This window comes from Hirundo rustica, chromosome 7 (genome assembly GCF_015227805.2).
Source record: "Hirundo rustica isolate bHirRus1 chromosome 7, bHirRus1.pri.v3, whole genome shotgun sequence".
NCBI classification, from domain to species: domain Eukaryota; kingdom Metazoa; phylum Chordata; class Aves; order Passeriformes; family Hirundinidae; genus Hirundo; species Hirundo rustica.
The window spans coordinates 14,416,603-14,434,908 of record NC_053456.1 but is presented as its reverse complement, the minus strand read 5'-3'; the positions used below and the strand labels follow the sequence as shown (position 1 = coordinate 14,434,908).

The window sequence follows — 18,306 nt, the reverse complement described above, 5'->3', positions numbered from 1 at the left end:
GCTTTTACCTATCAGCAAGCTCACGAGATACCCTTATCTGCTTGTCTTTCTTCCCATAAATGTTGTTGTGCAGGTCCAATCACAGCAAATAGTTCCACAGTGGTGGCCCTAGAAACTTAATCCATTTTTGCCTAGGGGAGAAGCCATCCAGCTGTGGCAGCAGAAGTTTCAGTGCAGCCAGGAACAGAGACAGAGGAACCTGTCTTTAACCAGTGCCCTCTGCAGACACATCTGTTGGGCTGAGTTTTGAAGCTGGGGCTGAAGTATATGGGAAAGAAAATGACTGAGGACAAAAGACAGAGGGGGAGGAGAGATTCCTTATGAGATCTGCTCTTGCAGTCCTGAAAACTTTTAGCTTTGGAACTGTTCAGAAGACTGGATGACCAGTGTCCCCTTCATCTTACCTGAGCCACTGCTCAGCCAACTGTGGTAGACCGCTTCAGATGACCAAGACAAACAGTCCATTAAAAATAAATGGTCATCTACATTTTGGTGAGGGACTGATTCAGCACCAGGCTCCTGAACAATGCAGCTTGCTGTCCAGGTATTACTCTCCCTCTGCTTGACCCATAAGCTCAGAAACCAGCTAGAAGAGATGAGAACAATCACTCAATCTGAACACTTACACAAAACAGACCACAGAGCCCGCCCGAGTAATTTCTGCATGAATACACTGCAGTCCTCTGGAGCCACTGGGAATATGGAGATGGAAACAATAGCTTTGAAAGAACAAATCAAACTTATAAAACAAAACAAAAAAAAAAGGGGGATGGGGGGGTGGGAGCAATAAAAGTCACGATGAGTCAAGGAGGTAATTATGTGTGATAGCAGGGTTCCTTTGGCTGGGGACCAGCAAGAGACGCTGTCTGCATCCAACCCCTGGGATGAGCATGACAGAGCAGTTTGTGCTGCTGAGAATTAAAGTCTCCAGACAGGAGAAAGGCAGCCATCCGAGACTGGGCCAGGCCTAACTCAGACACGCACAAGTCATTAAGCTAATGTCTCTTAGCTAATTGCACACAGAGACATATCCTGCAAGGAAAACAGCCTGAGAAACAGCCTCACGGAATGGGCATTAAACAAACGCATTAAGCAGGGGAACAGTAATCCTTCCTCGCTGCCAGCAGGGTGTGAGGCATTTCTCATCCACAGGACCACAGCCATTCAGTCATGCTCAGCCCACAGGAATCCCACAGAAGCAAGAAACTGCAAGAAGCTACAAGCCCCACATCACTTCTTTATGTACAAAGGCTCAGGGCAAAGAGGAAGAGATGTGGCTGATGATACATGTGTGCTATTAAACACACCTCCCTGGAAGGGACTGTGAGCCCCAGGTTTAGATTTATTAATGAAGTCATAAAATGTGATCAGCAGAAGGAGGCCAAGACTTCTGGGTATTTGCAGCTCTGCCTGAGTGTGCTCAGTGATTCAACCCAGCATTACTGGGCTTCTTAGAAAAGGGCCATGACTCATCCACACCACTGGTTCCTTCCCTCCCCAGAAAGCCCCCAAAACAAGCGGGTGAACATGGGAGAACAGTTTTCTTAATGGAACCAGCTGTCCCCCCAGATTCCCCCATCTTTTCTCATGCCGCTTATCTCTTAAGCCTCAATATCCTCCAAGCAGAAGTGGAAGATGCATAGCCTGATATCCTCAGATGTCAGTGCTTGAGAGTTAAGAGCTGATGGTTTTTGAAGTCAAAATCAGAAGGAGATTCTGCTTTCCCTTCTTCAAACACTGACAGCTTTCCCCAAGCCACTTCTGACAAATGCTTGCCAAATCTCCAACTTGGAACTTACAGATCTGACATTACTATCACCTCACTTCATCACTGTGTGGCCATCCTTATTGCAGAGAGATTGTTCCTGTCGCAGACTTTTAGAATTTTATTGCTGGAAACGACCTCTGAAAGTCTCTGCTCCAACCTCAACTCAAAGCAAGGCCAACCAGAACTACTTGGCCTGAAGATGTCCAACCAACACTTAACCCGCTGCTGACGTTTCAGTTATCACTTCTTGTCAGGTCTGCAATGAATACAGAGAACTAATGAGACCATTTCACCTTACAGCAAAATATTTTGTGTATTTAAATACAAATGTTTTCTAAAAGGCTTTCCTTCTTCAGATCCTTTAGCCTTTGCTCATAGGTCATGTTTTTGAGACTGATGATCTTTTATGCCTATTTCCCACAGAAAATTGCCAGTCTCCAGCCACACAGATCCTGAAGCTGCCAACCTCATGAAGGCTACTGTGACTGTAGATGGGAAGAGTCAGATGCCTCCACGGCTTCCTCCATGGAGGGCAGAAAACAGAAGAGAGGCAGAAAGAAAAGCAGAAACAGCTCATCAGGTGCTCTGAACACCAGCCTTCCCTTGGCTCTCTTCTCCTCACATCTCTGACAACCTCAACCATGAAGATGTATGGAAGCTCCACATGCTCAGTTCAGCTGTTGTACTTCTTGCTGTGCCAACATTTCATGCCCCAGCTCTTCCTCAGGGCTAACAACATAAAACAGTGGAAAACCTAACTCATGAGACAATACTGTTACTGTTATCTAACTGGACCACCCTCCACCCAGAGGAAAGCCCTTTTGTGTCATGAACAGGCCAAACACAGTCCAACTGCTGACCAGGACACTGGGACGAGAGACTCCTGGCAAGATGTGTTCCTCAGGATCCAGAAAAACTAGGACCAGGTTTCCCTTGGCTGTAAGCCCACTCTTGGGTATACCCTGCTCTGCAAATTCCTTCGTGGCTTCACCCCCATCCTCTTCCCAGTCCTGCCCTGGCAGGTCTGCTTCACCATCCCTCCTTGCCTATTGCTCTCCCCCAGAGCACTTGTTACTTTCCCAGCCATGAGAAAAACCCTCACTCAACTTCTCTTCAACTTGCCCTAGTCCTGTATACTCCCCACATCCCCCCCTCCCCAAACACGTGCATTTTAGAACCAAGGAATTCCTCTCAAACAGGAGTGCTTGAGGACAATAGGACTTTGAAAAGAAAGAGCCTTGCCACGTTAACTAGAGATGCCTGCCAGCCAACAGCTAGCCCCTAAACACAGGAATTTTGACCTCACGTAGTGAAATTTCCTAGAACTTTAAACCTTTGTTGTTGCTGTTGTTGATGATGATGCTGTTGTTGTTGTTGTTATTGTCGTCCTCTCTCTCTGGCTCTCTCTTGCTTTTCAATTTTCCACTTGGCAGCTGTGTTGAAATGATGCAAGGGAACAGCCGCCGCTTAACTGCAAATTATTAATTAGCTGCCAAGGAGTCTGTGCATGACTGCACGCAGGGCAAGGGGGGCTCTGTCCTGCATTACAAAATCAACTGACTGGCTTGGCATTGCTTTTCTGCCCAGAGATATAATTTAGTGGCGAGTCTCCATTTGTTCCAGAGCTGATTCCTAAAAGAGAAGGCACTTGCACGGTCTGCTGAGGGGGAGAGGGGGAGGACAAAACCAAAACAACACCCCACCCTTGGTGACCAAGAACTGATCCTTTAGCTGTTGAAACTCTTTCCAAAGAGCCTCAGTTGCTGTTTGAACAAACACTAATTGTTCTCAGCTAGGGGCTGGCTATATATAGCCTGAACAGGCCATTCTGCTGTGAAATAGCAATGTGATAAAACCGGGAAAGACTTCAGGTGCTCAGGGCTACTCAGGTCTCTAAGTTTTCCTAAGACTTATTGCCACCCCGGTAGGAGGAGACACCCCTCTGCTGAGACAGCATGTCTGGCCACATGTGCCCTCCTGAACTGCTGCAACACAACTGAGAGCAGGTTTGCACAAGCCATGGCTGAAGGCACTGAGGCTGTCGGTGCTGTACGTACACTTTGCCCTAGACACGTCTCAGTTCACAGGACCTCATAGTTTAAATACTCAAGACCAACAAACATCCCAGGGGGGATCTGTTCCAGTGGGTAATTGCCCTTATTGTTAAAAATTAACAACAAAACAATAATCGTAGACAGCTGGGCCTTTCGTGACTTTTATAGCAACATTCCCACAGCTCCACAGGAGGCATTGTTTGGGATTCACAAATAAATTTTCACCCCAAATCAGGATAAATCTTTAGTCGACTGTTTCAAAGACCTTCCCAAGAGAGAATGGTCACTTCCCATGTGGCTCACCATGGCATATCTTCCTGGAATGCACATCTCTGGCAGCGAGGCTGGGGGGCTTCAGTGCTTTTGGGAGCCACACTCCAGACAATTCTGGTACCCCCAGAGCTGCTGCATCCCTCATTTTCTTTGTGTTGTAACCCACAGCATTTCCTGGCCTTGACACTGACAGAGACTTGTGAGCCTTTGGTCACCCCTCTTTCCAAAAGATCGTTTGGGGGCAGATGGCCTGAGGCAAAGGGAGGCTCGAGGGGAAGCCTAAGCATACAAAAAGCTGCAGCCAGTTCATCTTCAAGAAGGTAGCTACACAGGGGTGACCAGGAGATGGACCACAACTGAGCAGAGAAACAACCCCAGCTTCTGCAAGCCAAGCTGATACCTAGAAGACTGATGAGAAGGGTGGAGGGAGGTTGGTCAGCTGCGATGATGTGCATCCTACAAAGCCAAAAAAGCATCCTTGGCTTGGAATGCTTCGAGTGCCAAACCTGAAGTGGTCTTGAGACTGTTATTTGAAAGCAGACCTCAGCTGCACCCTGCTTGTCTCAGGCTTGAGTGTCTCCTTCTTCTACCACTCATAAAAATCTGTATTTCTGTATGCCAGGAAGCACTAACCAAGACCAAGGGTGTGGGCTTGCAAAAGGCAAGCAAAGCCTCCTGCAGCTCCTCAAGATGCTGTGGCTGGTGTCTGACACTCCACAGCCTGACACGAAACCACAGCAGGGTGATGCAAACCATCACATAGACCCTGTCAGGGTCAGCAGGAACAGCCAGTGCTCAATTCCTGCCCTGAGAATCAGAAACTCGGTAGTCCAGCCCAAGAAACATCCCTTGGGAATCTGGTCCACTGAATAATCAACATCACACTTAAAAATTAATAACAAAATAATAATAGTAGGCAGCTGTGCTTTTCGTGCCTTGTTTAGCAACGTTCCCACAGCACAATGAGGGACATTATTTTGGGTTTACAAACAGCTTCTGGGACATGTACACATCTTTATCTCTTTTTCCGTGGCTTATCTCTTACCTGCTGGACCAGCCTGCAATAAATCTAACTGTCTGGCAGAAAAGCACATGGGTTTGCACGGCAAGGTTTTGATAGCAGGGGTGGATCCTGTGATTAGCTGCCAGAAGCTTCCGCTGTGTCCATCAGAGCCAATGTCTGGTTCCAAGATGGACCCACCGCTGGCCACGGCTGAGCCCATCAACAACGGCGGCAGCGCCTCTGGGATAACTGATTTAGGATGGGAAAGGAGTTCCTGCACAACAGCAGCTGCTGCCAGAGACAGGGATGAGAACATGTGAGAGGAACAACACCCAGGTCAGTGCAGAAGGAGGGGAGGAGGTGCTCCAGGTGCTGGAGCTGAGATTCCCCTGCGGCCCACGGGGAAGATGTGGGGTGAGGCAGTGGTGCCCCTGAAGCCATGGAGGAGGGAGAGAAAATCAGGAGTGAAGTTGTGCCTGGGAAAGAAGTGAGGGGTGGGAAGAAGGCGTTTTAAGAGTTTGGTTTCCATAACCCCACATTGATTTGATTGGCAATAAATTAAATTAATTTCCCCAAGTTGAGTCAAGCAGCTTTGGTGGGCACCTGGCAGCCAGCCACAGCTCGACCACCGCACAGACACAGGCAGCAATCTTGTTCCTAGCTTGGATGAAGCTTAGCATTCCTTCACATTCTGGGATATGGAAAGAGTTGTTCAAACCAGGCTCATAGCAACCTTTTAGACGTCGCACTCAGAGTTATGTAAAATATTTTTCCTGCTTTGGTAGCTGGCAAACTTTGTTTTATAAGACAAATGGAATTTATTAATGCAAAATATTTATCAAGTCTTTTTACTTTTTTCCCCAAGGGAGTAGAGAGGTTGACCAGGAGTCTTTCATCTTTGTTGGCTTCTGAATGTTAAAAATGCAGCTGATTTAGAGCAAAACCACAAGTCAGAGTGTGTCTCATTTCTATGCAACCCCTCTTTCTGCAAGTGATGGCAAGTTTTCCCTTAGACAATGGTACATCTTCCTGCAGTGATGGCAGGGAATCCTCTTGAAATGCATTCTCAAAGGCTTGGGTGATCTCCATGCTTTAGATGAATAGGGGTAACAGGCAGCACGCAGGATCCTCTGTGCTCAGCTTGCCCCAGTGGGTAAAACAAGAAGATATCCCATGCCTTAAGGGCCTCACAACATCCAGAAGGGTCCCTAGAAGGCAAGAACACACCAGAGAAAGAAGGGAAGCAGTGGGAAAGGGCAGGACAGTACTCTGACCAAACAAAGTAGCCTGATTACCATGTACAATCACTCTCTACCCTTTCAGAGCAAAAAAAGTAACACAACTAGCAGCTCTATCACCATTTCTTATGCCTTGGATTCTCCAAGTGAGCAATGTGAAATGACTTACCAGTGATTATTGTAAAACCTTCACTGCTAAGCCCTGATGCAGTAATAACAGTCCAAACCAAAGCAATGGCCAGGCTGCTGATGGGCTCAGGTAACAAGCCTGGGTTTTGGGTCTGAATCTTCCATATCTGTTTGACTGTTGACCATCTTTTCTTTTCTTTAGACTGTTTTGTTCTTTGTTTTGACAGGTAACAGCACAGTCTTCACCTGAAGTCCCCAAGGAGCACCACAGCATACACAACATTTCTGTCAGAGGTGGACCTACTTTGGAACAAGCATCTCTTGCTTGCTACAGGAACTTGCATTTCTTTGTTTCATATTCCTCATGCAAAAAGAAAAATACATCTTCAGCTGACTAAGGTTAAAAATTAATTGTGTAATGCCTAGATTATTTATTTGTTCCTCTTCTTTCCTTGCATGACTAGGGTCTAGTTTTCATTTAAGGATTTTTTTAATGCCCCCTTAACAGATTTGCCTTTTAATCTCAAATCTAATCCATCACAGTAACAACAGTTTCAGATCCAGCTGCTTGAATGGAAACAGACATGACTGATAGAGCCCAAGATCCTATCTTCAAGCAATTATCTTGGCCTCACAGCTGGGATATTAGAGATAATCCTGCATCAGAACTTCTTCCTTCAAAGGTGAGGCCTTCAAAGGCTGGCAACTTGGAAGAAGCATATTCAGTGAAAAAGACAAGTGCCCTCTCGGTCCATCACTTAGCATCAAGTATATTTACTTGGAGGAATCAGGTTCTCTCTCCACACTTTCAGAGAGCTGAAGCTGTTCCAGAATTGCCTGAAGGGGAGAGCAAAGCTGTGACTTGAAGGACATTTGACTCGGGGTGGTGAAGGACTGCAAAATAAAACATTCCTCTTACAATAGGAGGTTTAATCAAAGAAATGGAGAAGGGTCACAGAGCAAATTCCTGAAATCAAACTCATGAGTTATAAAGAAATATTCCTCGGTGTGAATGGAGGTCCCTTCAAAAACACCCACTGCTCATTCCAGGCTGCAGTGTGATGCACTCAGGCTCTCTGGCCTCACAACTCAATTCCTGTGCAGCACCTTCCCTGCATCCCACACCGAGCTCTTCCCATGAAGAGGAGGTAGGACTGAGCACAGGGAGGGGAATCCAACATCCCAGCCCCAACACAAAGGCTTGCTCCCAGGGTGTGCCCATCAGATGACTGAAGCCAGGAGAGCAAGTCAGAAGCAAAGCTGTCCAAACGCTTATGCGAGATTGTCTCCAGTGAAGCTCAAGAGAGGTGTGTAACCTCATATTGATGAATGCCACTGGCTTCTCGCTGCTTTCTTTGCTTTGTAAATTCCAGATGCCAGAGCTGTGCCGCTCTTTGCCTGGGGCAGAGGGAGAGAAGCAGCCCAGCCTGAAGCTCCAATCTACGTGTCCTACCCGGCTGCAGGCACCACCTCCAGGGCTGCTTCTGCACCCGGATAAGCACTGGGGAGGAAACAAAAGGGGAGCATGACAGCCTCATTCACTTGCTAATAGGCTACTGGAAGAAAGACATCAAATCTACAATTACCATGCAAGGACACAGTCCAGCTTGCTAAGAACAGAGGAAAGGCAAGAATGGCAAAGGAGGAAAGGAAGTTGATTAGGTTTTCCACAAGCACCCCAAAACCCACGCTTCCTACTCAACAGGAGCCCCGGGAGGCTGAGCAGGGCTGTGACACCAAACTGTTGAACATGAAACAAGCACTCTTTTTCTGGCTCTGGTTAGAAAAATCCTTTCTTGCAGAGCTGCCATAGTTCATGTGCTTAGAGCAACAGTGTACAAAAAGAAGGGTTGGGGTTTTTTGGGAAGGAAGGTGGAAAAAAAAAAAAAAGAGCACAAACCCTGCACTGGGAAAGCCACACCGATGAGCTTGTTAACATTTGAAGAGACTGCTTGGCATGATTCCTTACACAGATTCCTGCCAAGAATTTGCAAGAGGAAAGTATATTTAGCAATCCAAGGCATGCCAAAGCCTTGACAAGAGAAAAAAAAAAAACTTTTTGAATATGTGGAATAGCAATTAGACATTTTCTAAGCAGCCATTTTCAAAATGCATCCAGGCATCTAATAAGGGCACCTGAGGCATATCCACAACTCTGCCACACTCCATGCCTCAAAAGACATCCGCTGAGATCAAATACTCGGAGGAAGGATGTGTTACTGATGGCAACTGCCCACTTCCAGAGCACTTGAAGTGCTCTGGGGCCAGTTTCAAGCAGGCACCCCAAGCCGTTGGAAATACACAGTCTCGTGCCACTGCAAATCATTTTGCAGCATCCCTTAAGGAGCCATTTCTCCAAGGAAAGCTGGGAGCCCCGCTGCATAGCTGGGTAGCAGAGAGATGTTTCCCACCCACTTCATCCACAGGAGCTGGGCCAGCTCTGCGATGTAATTTTTCCCTAAGTGGAGCTGCTGAAAATCCAGATGGGATGAGCAGCAGGTGGAAGCTACGAAAGTACATAAAATCAGATGGTGACTTGCAGCCCATTGAAGTGGTGCTCTCATCATTCCCCAAATCTGGTTGCTTCTCTAGTTGTCCAGTGTTCTGAGCTGCATGCAAAGCCAGAAATAAATTTCATCACTAAATTTCGTTTCCTTCTAGGGAGAGACCTAGAAGATAGTCGCAAGACAGGGTTAGTCTGCACCAGGAAGGTGACTCACCTGCATCAGTCACTCTTGTTTCTGAAGTGCCATTGAATTCTCCTTGGGATGCAGCATGGAGGAAGAGGCATGAAGGAACTTAGGAAGGCCATGAGCAACCCTTGGTTGTGCTCAAGGAGGAAAGCAGCTGACCAGACAGTAAGAGCAAAACATTTGATGGTCATGGAAGTTAGAAATCACACTGGAATATGCTCCTTGAAACATGGTGCCCATTGCTTATAACTGCCAGGCTGAGTTACAAATTCCTGAGACACCAAGCCAAAAGGGAGCACCTGCACACGGGCTGAATTCACACCACCTTTAAGTCAGGACATGCAGAAAGGGCAACCAACACCTGTGGCTGGGGTTTCTCATTCCTGTAAGCCCTAAACCCCTAAAAGTCTTTAATACGTGGCATAACACCAGTGGTGCCCCCAAGGCTTAACATCATGATCCCCTACAGACCCACAGGGTGTCGGTGACCAAGGGGGCAGGAAGCACAAAGGGGGTAAAGCCAAAGCAATGATTTTGTTTTGGAAACAAAGAAATATTTAACAGAAATCAGAAAGAGGAAAGCTGCCCGAGCTTGTTCAGTTTCTTATTTCCAAGTTCCTCTGGGCTCCTGAAAGACCTTTTGGTACCTGAAATGCCACCCTGACTACAGCTACCATCCCCTTAGGTTATATCCTTGATCCTGAACGAAAAATCCCATGGAACTGACACATTGCTCTGAAAAAGAGGTCCCCTCCTCACCTGCTCTTCAAAAGCAACTAATATAAACTAACCACAGCCACATCTACAGAACATTCAGTCAGATTTAAAGTCTCAGTTTCCATCAAACCCTTCTCCAATTCCCAGAGCTGTTGTAATCCAGATGGGTCAGACATTGCTACAAGCTCACGCCCTCCAGGACAGGTATCAGCTCTCAGCATCTACGACAACTCTGTCCAAGTTCCTAACTAAGGCTTAACAGCAAATATACCGAAAGCAATAAGCAATATTGTTTAGAATTCCTGTTTTCACCCTAGATTCCCGGAGGAAACAACAAATTTGGAGGATCGCCTGGCCGAATCACATAGCCGTCGATACAAATTCCTCCTAGTTTATGCACAGCATTTGGACTGAGCACTGGCACAAATTCAGCTTTGCTAAAGGCGGCAAACGGCTACAAAATCCCCACGTCCAACCTGCCCGTGCCGATTTCAACCTCCTGATGCGTTTTGTCACAGGCTCTCGCCTCGGTCGAAAACGACCGCCGTGGTCTGTTTCGGGGGGGAGAAGTGCTAGCCAAGACCGAGGGTGTGGGCTTGCAAGAGGCAAGCGAAGCGCGGAACGGCCGCGCCGAGCGGCTGCCGGGGAGCCGGGCGCGCAGAGCCGCGGGCGGCCGGGAGCGAGGCGCGCACCGGGCGCGGCGGAGCGGCAGTGGCGCCCGCTGGCCGCTCGCAGCATCGCCGCGGCAGCATCGCCGCTCCCCGAGGAACGGGCACGGCCCGCAGCCTGCGCGATTCGCCAGCACAAAACGCCTCTGCCGAGGAGAGCGCCGGGGTGCCACGGCACAAGAAGGCCAGGGATCTGCGGGCGCAGCTCATCCCACAAGGGAGGCAGGTAGGACGGCACAATCCAGGTCAAAAAGATCGTCTCGCATCCTTATGTTCTCTTTCGTATTTCTACCCTGCCCAGCTTCCACCCTCTGCAAATATAAACCCAAAGGGTAATTAATAACCTCCTCGGCAGGAATAGAAGTCATCTCAGATAAGATACCTGTGCGGCCATCCTGGGATATCAACACAGTGAAACGTATCCTCTGCACCTGTTAATGAATGGCTGCTTCAGAGCAGTTGAGAAGGCTTCATCAGAAACCTGTGCTTCAATTACGACCTCTGCATTAATGAAGAAAGCACGGAGGTGTGCAGAGTCATGTCTCACCACATGGAAAATGTGAGCCAAGCACACTGAATCAAGAATAAAAAGCAATATGCAGAACCACACTGTCCTGCCCATAAGAGGAAGCAGAGGGGCAGGGGCTGATCTCTCCGGTGATCAGTAAACAGGACACAAAGGAATGCAATTAAGTTGTGTCAGGGGAGGTTTAAGCTGGATATTAGGAAAAGGTTTCTTCACCTTTCAGTGGTTGGGCACTGCAACTGGCTTCCCAGGAAAGTGGTTACATCACCAACTGTATTGGTTTTGAAAAGACAGGTGTCTGCTAAGGAGAGGCAGGCCTCTCTAGGAAATGAGGAATTTGAATCCTTCCCTCCGTGTTATTATAATTTGGAAGATTAAAAAATAAAACTTTTCAGTCAGAGCTATGGGGAAAAAGGAATAACAGTCCTTTACTAGTAAATATAACAGGACAGACAAAAAAACAACAGCAATTATAACAATAGTAGAACAGAACTAAGAACCCCGAGGACAAACGGTGAAGCTCCGGCGCTGATGGCTGGAAGCCGGGCGCGGTGGACTGTCCTCAGCAGGCAGAGGTGGCAGTGCCGGAGAAGCCGCAGCGGCGAGACCCGGGCTCACCCAAAATCCAGCAGGGCAGCAAAGAAACTCTGAATTCCTGGATACTCCAACAGATGGTAGAATTCCCAGGACCAGACTCCTTCGTTACCCGTGGACTCCAGAAGCCAGCCGTGGCCCGATCCGTGCTCCCCCCCGGAAGAAGAAAGAAAAGCCGCGAGATCCCCCCACCCTCCGCTCTCTCCGGGAGCTTTTTTCCCTCCCCCAAAACTAAGTTATCAGTTCTTTTGTCCACGTTAAGCACTCAGCACTTAGTCTCCTAGCAACTTGGGAGGGGGGAAAAAATTCTACAGGAGACTTAAACCCCAACACCAACCCAGCTGGGATATGCAGATATGTAGGTTGGCATGAATGACACCAGATACCTGAATACATGAATTGACTTTAGTAAGGGAAATTTGAAGCACTGAATTAAAAGGAAAAAATAAAACTTTGGAAAACAGGTTCAGGGTCACTGCAGTCAAACTTGTGAGCCACAGACTTCTTGTAGCTTGAGAAAAAGTTCCTTCTTAGGTCCAGCTTCAAATTAATCTTTTCAAGATGTCAGGCTCATTAATGCATTTTTGTTGCTGTGGCTTATCACTACCCAAATCCATGTAAAGCTTAATTTTGAGCAAGAACATGCAACCCCTCAGCTACTTCCTTTCTATTTTTCCTCCAGCAGGAAAATTTGTTTATAAGTATTGTTAATAACTAAAGTTATTAACAAGAACTTTTGTTTCCTGACCCGTATTGTTAGGGATGGGAGATGCAGTCACCAAAACCAAATTGAAACTCTCAAGTCAGACCATAAGAGATGTTCCAGCATCTTGACAGTTTAAATGGATTATTTGGAGGCAATTATTAACTCAAACAGCAGCTTTTTCACCAAGACTAAATGTCCAAAGGATTGGCTCAACATGAAATTTTTTGTTCCAACTCAGAATGGATTAGGCAACTCAAACACCCAGACACGAGAGCCTACTACCAGACCAAGGGGCAGTGAGTCACAGCATTCAGGTGGACTGACCCCGAGATCTGCACACAACAGAACACCACAGGCTGTGGCAGTACACCCACATCTGTGGGTGGTGCTGAAGAATTAGCAGCACCAGCCACCAGCAGAGCACAAATTGCTTTTGCCATTCCAGTCAAGAAGGTTTTTTTCTCACCATCTTGCAGCACGTGGCCCAGTCCCTTGAGGAAATGGGGAAAGGCAGAGAGATGTTTTATGTGTTCTCTCTTCACCCCCTTACATCTGCCCATTCCTCCACTCACGGAGCTCTACGCTGTTCCTCGAGGCACAGATGTGAAGGACATACCAAGATGAGCCAAGCTTCTTCAAGTTATTTAAGCTTTCCTCAAATTCACCTCAGCGCATTCAAGCAACGAAGTGTGCAATTAACTAGAAAGGAAAATGGTTTTTAATGGCTTCACCAGTAACAAGAGCCTCTCAAGCTACTGGATAGCACTACTAGTGTCTCCATAGTTACACCTATAAATACAGAACAGTGCACTGGGTTTGCACGGTGAGGTTTTGGCAGTGGGAGGGCTACAGGGGCAGCCTCTGTGAGAAGCTGCCAAAAGCTTCCCCTATGTCTGACAGAACCAATGCCAGCCCACTCCAGCATGGACACACCATGGACAAGCCCACTGGCAGTGATGGTAGAGTATCTGGGGTGACAGATTTAAGGAGAAAAAAACCCACACAACACCAATTGCAGCCAGAGAGGGGAGTGAGAGTATGTGAGAGGAACAAGTCTGCACGTACCCAGGTCAGTGCAGCAGAAACAGGAGATGCTCCAGGCACCTGCTTTTGAGAGACTGAGTATTTGGTTTTTTCAAAAGCAGCTGGTGAGATGCACGACTTTAAACCAACTTTTGTTTAGCAACAAACTGGTTTTGAGCCAGATGAGGGAGAAGGCCGTTAAAAAGCAGATCCTGCGAGGTGGGGTAATGCTTTTCATCGTGCAAACGTCCTCCCTCACACAACTGGCTGAGATGTAGAACTCCTCCCTTTCCCCCTCCCCAGGAAGGTATTGGGACATTCACATGCACACATAGGCCTGACAGCATTCATCCCTGGCTCGGCTATGTTGCCCTGAGGCAGCTGTCAATGTCTTAGAAGGGGTCATAAACCATCTAAGACCTTCGACGTGCCCATCAGACCTATTCTGGGCCTGGACTGCACATGATCCACAATGTTACATCAGAGAGTGGAAAGCCCACCCTCTTCATGGGAGGAACCTAGGTATTCCCACCACACCTAAAGATACTAACCTTGTTTCAGGGGCTCCCCCGCCTCCCACAGACCAAGATTCTGACCGTCACCCCGACTAAAGGACGTTGAAATCACCCACAATCAAGTGTTATCACTGGATCCATGGCTGGTGGTATTTTTCCTCTTTTCCTATCTTTTTTTTTTCCTTTCCTATGCTTTTTTTCTCATTATTTGCTTATATATGTAGTATTTTTATACCTTTATGCTGTTATTTCTATAGCTAACCAAAACAGCTGCATACCTCCATTCCATTTCAACCGAATTACTCTAAAATAAACCTGCCATTCCAGTCCTACAGCCCATGGAAGCCATCATGCTGAAGCAGGACCACATCCAAAGGAGGCTGTGACGCTAGGAAGCCAACAGTGGAGCAGGCCCGTGGCAGGACCTGTACCCTGTGAAGAGCCCACGCTGGAGCAGGTTTGCTGGCAGAACTTGTGATGCCATGGGGGACCCAGGCAGGAGCAGAGAAAGTGAGAGGAGCCCTCCCCATGGGGAAGATGGGAGCAGCAGAGTCAGCATGTGATGGACTCAGCCCCCATTCCTCATCCCCCTGCGCAGCTGCTGGGGAGGGCAAGAAAATAAAGAGTACAGTTGAGCCTGGGAAGAAGGGAGGGGTGACGGGAATTAACATTTTGTTTTATTTCTCATTATCCTACTCTGATACAATTGGTAAAAAATTAAACTGGTTTCCCCAAATCAGGTCTGTTTTGCCCATGACAGTAGCTGGTGAGGGATCTCTCTGCCCTTATCTCAACGCACAGACCTTTCATTCTATTTTCTCTCCCTTGTCCAGTAGAGGAAGGCAGTGATGAGGCAGCTTTGGTGGGCACCTGGCACTCACCACACACAACACACAGGACATTTTACAGAAAAGACAAACATGATTCCACTCCATTATCACCCTTTTATTGATAAAAGGACAGATCTTGACAGTGGAGAAAAAGATGTTTCACAAGGAGAACAAGAAGTAGCTTCTACTGGTCCTTCAGTTCCTTCAGTCTTCTGATGGCAGATTTGACTGTCACCGCAGAGGTGGTACTGGAGGAAGAAGCAGAGTCATTTGCATGTGGCACAACAACTGTGCTGCTGTTACTTGTTTTTGAGAAAGCACTAATCACTTCAAACTGTTATCATCTGATTGCACTGCCAAACAGGGTCCAACTCCACTTCTGATTTCCTGACAACAAAGCACATGGAACTCCACTGGCTACATCCCAACCCCAGTTTCCCAGTCACGCACCAACCACGTGCACCAGTGTGTGGGCTCAGATCCCGCACGACTGCTACGCGTGGGGCAAGAGTGTCCTCTACAGAATTGTGGGGGAAGGAGAGCAAAGAAAGGGCGTAAGCAACAGCACCCTCACAATAAAGGTTATTATGATTCCATTTTTTTTTCTTTTACAAGGAAAGGAAAACATGAAAATAACTTTCCTTGGAATAAAACTGGCTTTGCCTATTGCAAAGAATAGCTATCGAATTTACTTTGATCCACAGCAATCAAATTTTAACAGAACAGGCAACTTCGCCCGTTCACAATCTCAAGATTGAACTACTTAATGGTTAATAGATCAAAAAATTAAAATAATAATAGATAGAAAGTCAAAAGCTCAGATCTATGTGAGAATAAATGCTGACTGGAGCTTCTTCATTTCCTTACTTGTAAGTCCAGGCACCACCAGCAACTGTCTTCATGCAGGATCCACAGTGCCAGATACCCACAGCCTTCCTCTTCATTTTGGTCTGGAACAGAAGAAAAAAAGGAAAAAAAAAAAAGTCACTCTCCATCATCTGAAAAAGCCAAACAAGAAACTTCAGGCACGGACTTCAGCATAACACCACAGCACTCCTATAAGCCAAGTTAAGACAAGAAAGGGACAGACTTTTACTCAAATAATACAAACTTCTGAAACACTTTTCCATTCAGATTATGAACTGGGTCATTTCAGAGGGCATCATCAAAAATTCAGCTTATTTTGGTAGAGAAAAACAGTAAGGAGTTACCTTGGCCATAACAGCTGATATTCTCACCTGGTTTGGCACTCATTTAACACTACTGCTCCCAGGCCACCCTGGGCAAGCCCAGCTTGCTCAACCCACACCCACTTCAAAGAGCATCTAAAGAATGGGTGGTGGGTATAGAACTCCCTCCCCCACGCAGGAATCCAGCACCTTGCAGAGGTGACAACAGGTCTGCCCACACCTATGCCTGATCTAAGCAGCTCTGCAGACAAAATTATGAATGTTCTCACTTCATATGTGAAAGGCAGTAAGTTAAAAACACACAAAAACCCAACAACAAATCAAGGAAAAAAAACCCCATGATGAAAATATTTTTAAATTTCCAGCCACTTTTAAGATTCCTACTCTACAGGTATCAATAAAAAATATCTGTGCAAAGCATAAACATGTCAAAAACTAGGTTCAACAGCGAATTTTAATTATGTACACACACAGTGAAGATTACTTCCTATCAGAAATTCTTCCCCAGTGTCCTAGGGTGACTTTACGATGCTTGTGTCCCCAACCAGGGCACCCATCCAGAGTTATATAGCACACAAAAGTAAGCAACTATCAGAATTTTAAAGTGGGAAAAACTACTTCTGTTCCTCTGCCAGGTGTGCTGTAAAAAGTTACTGAAGAGAAAAAAAAACCAAGTCAAGCCTTAATTATCAAGATAACAACTGCAAAGCTTTAATTCTGTCAGGTCTATTTTACCAATTATGTAAAACATATAATATGGCAACATTGCTCACTCTTTTGTTTCATGAACTGTAATAATGTTTGTCTCCATTTAACTACTATTAAACATTCATGTGAAATGTCTACTCTCTTTTTCAAGGACTGACAGGAGCCCAAAGCTCCTAGTCCCTGTCTTGGAACTAGGCATGTTCCCCTCCAGTACAAAAATTACTGAAGCATCAAATCATGTTTCCAGCATCAATAATAACGTGATTTTTAAAGACTTTTTGGAGATCTCTCACCTTGCCACAGAAGGAGCAAGTATACTTGGCATGTTGGCTGATTTCAATCTTCTTCACCATTTTCCTGAGGGATGCACCGTAACGGGTCCCATATTTACCCACGATCCCGACCTTCTTGGTGCGCTTGGCCTGTTGGGAGGCAGACAAGAATCAGCTTCAGCTCTACAGAGACGGGGTTCTCCTCGCTGCTCCCCTCTCCCGACATGGCAGCTGAGCACTGAGCACCCTAAAGCCGCGCTGCAGCCTACCTCTGCCACTGGGAAAACTGAGTATTCACAAGGTCACGGAATGGGCCAGGACAGTGGTCACCCAGTCCAACCTCCCTGCTCAAGCAGCATCGGCCCAGAGCACATGGCACAGGACTGCATCCACACGGTTCCTGAGCATCTCCGCCGAGGGACTCCGCACCCTTTCTGCGCAGCCGATGCCAGTGCCAGTCACTGCACAGGGAAGTTCTTTCCCGTGTTCAGGTGGGACCTCCCGTCCATCACTTTCTGCCCGTCTGTCCTACTGCTTGGCACCACCGAGAAGAGCCTGACTCCTGCCTCTTGACAGTTCCCTTTAGATATTCGTACACTATTTAAACTATTTATTTATTATATGTTTATATAATCAGAGTCCCTCTCAATCACCTATTCTGAGGCGGAACAGGCCCAACTCCCTCAGCCTGTGCTCATGAGAGCTGTTTCAGTCCTCCACTTCTCCTCGCTGCCCTCTCCTGGAGCATCATCGATGAAATGCCGCCGGGCTGGCGCTGCTGCAACCCCCCCCCAGCTCCTGCCGGGGCATTTCGGGCAGCGGTGCGGCCGCCAAGACCGAGCAGAGCCCCGTCCGTCCGGGGCCAGCCGGCTGTGGGCACGGAGAGCCGCAGCCCCTCTGTCCCCCGCGCCCCGGCTGCCATTCCCCTCACCCGGCCCGCCTCCCCGCGGCCGCCCGGACGGAGCGAGCCGCTGTCGCAGCGCAGCGCGGAGCCGGGGCCGGCTCGGGGACGCGGCGCGCCCCGGACCGCGGCTCCGCGTTGCCCCGTGCGCACCCCGCGGGCTCAGCGCGGCGGCCCCGGCGCGGATGGCGGCGGATGGCGGCGGACGGGCCCGGCCTCACTCACCATCTTCCGCCGGCGCCGACGCAGAGAGAGAGGCGGTGCGCAGGCGCGGGCGGGCCGGAAGTGACGCGGAGCCCGGGCGGGACGCGGCGGCGGGCGCTGGGAGCTTCCCGCGGGTCAGCGGCGCGCCGGGCACGGCACAGCCCGAGGGACGGACAGACAGACAGACGGCCTGTGGGCAGGGGCGGCCCAGAGCCCTCAGAGGGCTTGTGCAGGCTCCTCACCCGAGACACTTCCGAACCGTCGGGATGCAGTGCCGTGCCCTGTGCTCCGCGA

The 18,306-nt window shown here is 48.1% G+C and overlaps 1 protein-coding gene across 1 annotated transcript; it reads right to left on the bottom strand.

The window, feature by feature from the left end:
* Nucleotides 1-14,837: 14,837 nt before the first annotated feature.
* RPL37A (ribosomal protein L37a) lies at nucleotides 14,838-18,103 on the bottom strand. The gene is made up of 4 exons (XM_040070306.2): nucleotides 18,034-18,103; nucleotides 16,929-17,057; nucleotides 15,605-15,687; nucleotides 14,838-14,985 (listed from the first exon to the last, which is right to left on the bottom strand). The coding sequence occupies exons 1-4, from the start codon at nucleotides 18,034-18,036 to the stop codon at nucleotides 14,922-14,924; spliced, it is 279 nt and encodes a 92-aa protein (XP_039926240.1). The 5' UTR covers nucleotides 18,037-18,103; the 3' UTR covers nucleotides 14,838-14,921.
* Nucleotides 18,104-18,306: the final 203 nt, after the last annotated feature.

What these genes read in the sequence shown, in the direction of transcription:
- RPL37A (XM_040070306.2), bottom strand. An exon ending in CTTGCTCCTTCTGTGGCAAG is followed by an intron (nt 15,688 to 16,928) that starts GTGAGAGATCTC and finishes CTTCTGTTCCAG; the next exon opens with ACCAAAATGAAGAGGAAGGC. An exon ending in GGTGGTGCCTGGACTTACAA is followed by an intron (nt 14,986 to 15,604) that starts GTAAGGAAATGA and finishes TTCTTCCTCCAG; the next exon opens with TACCACCTCTGCGGTGACAG.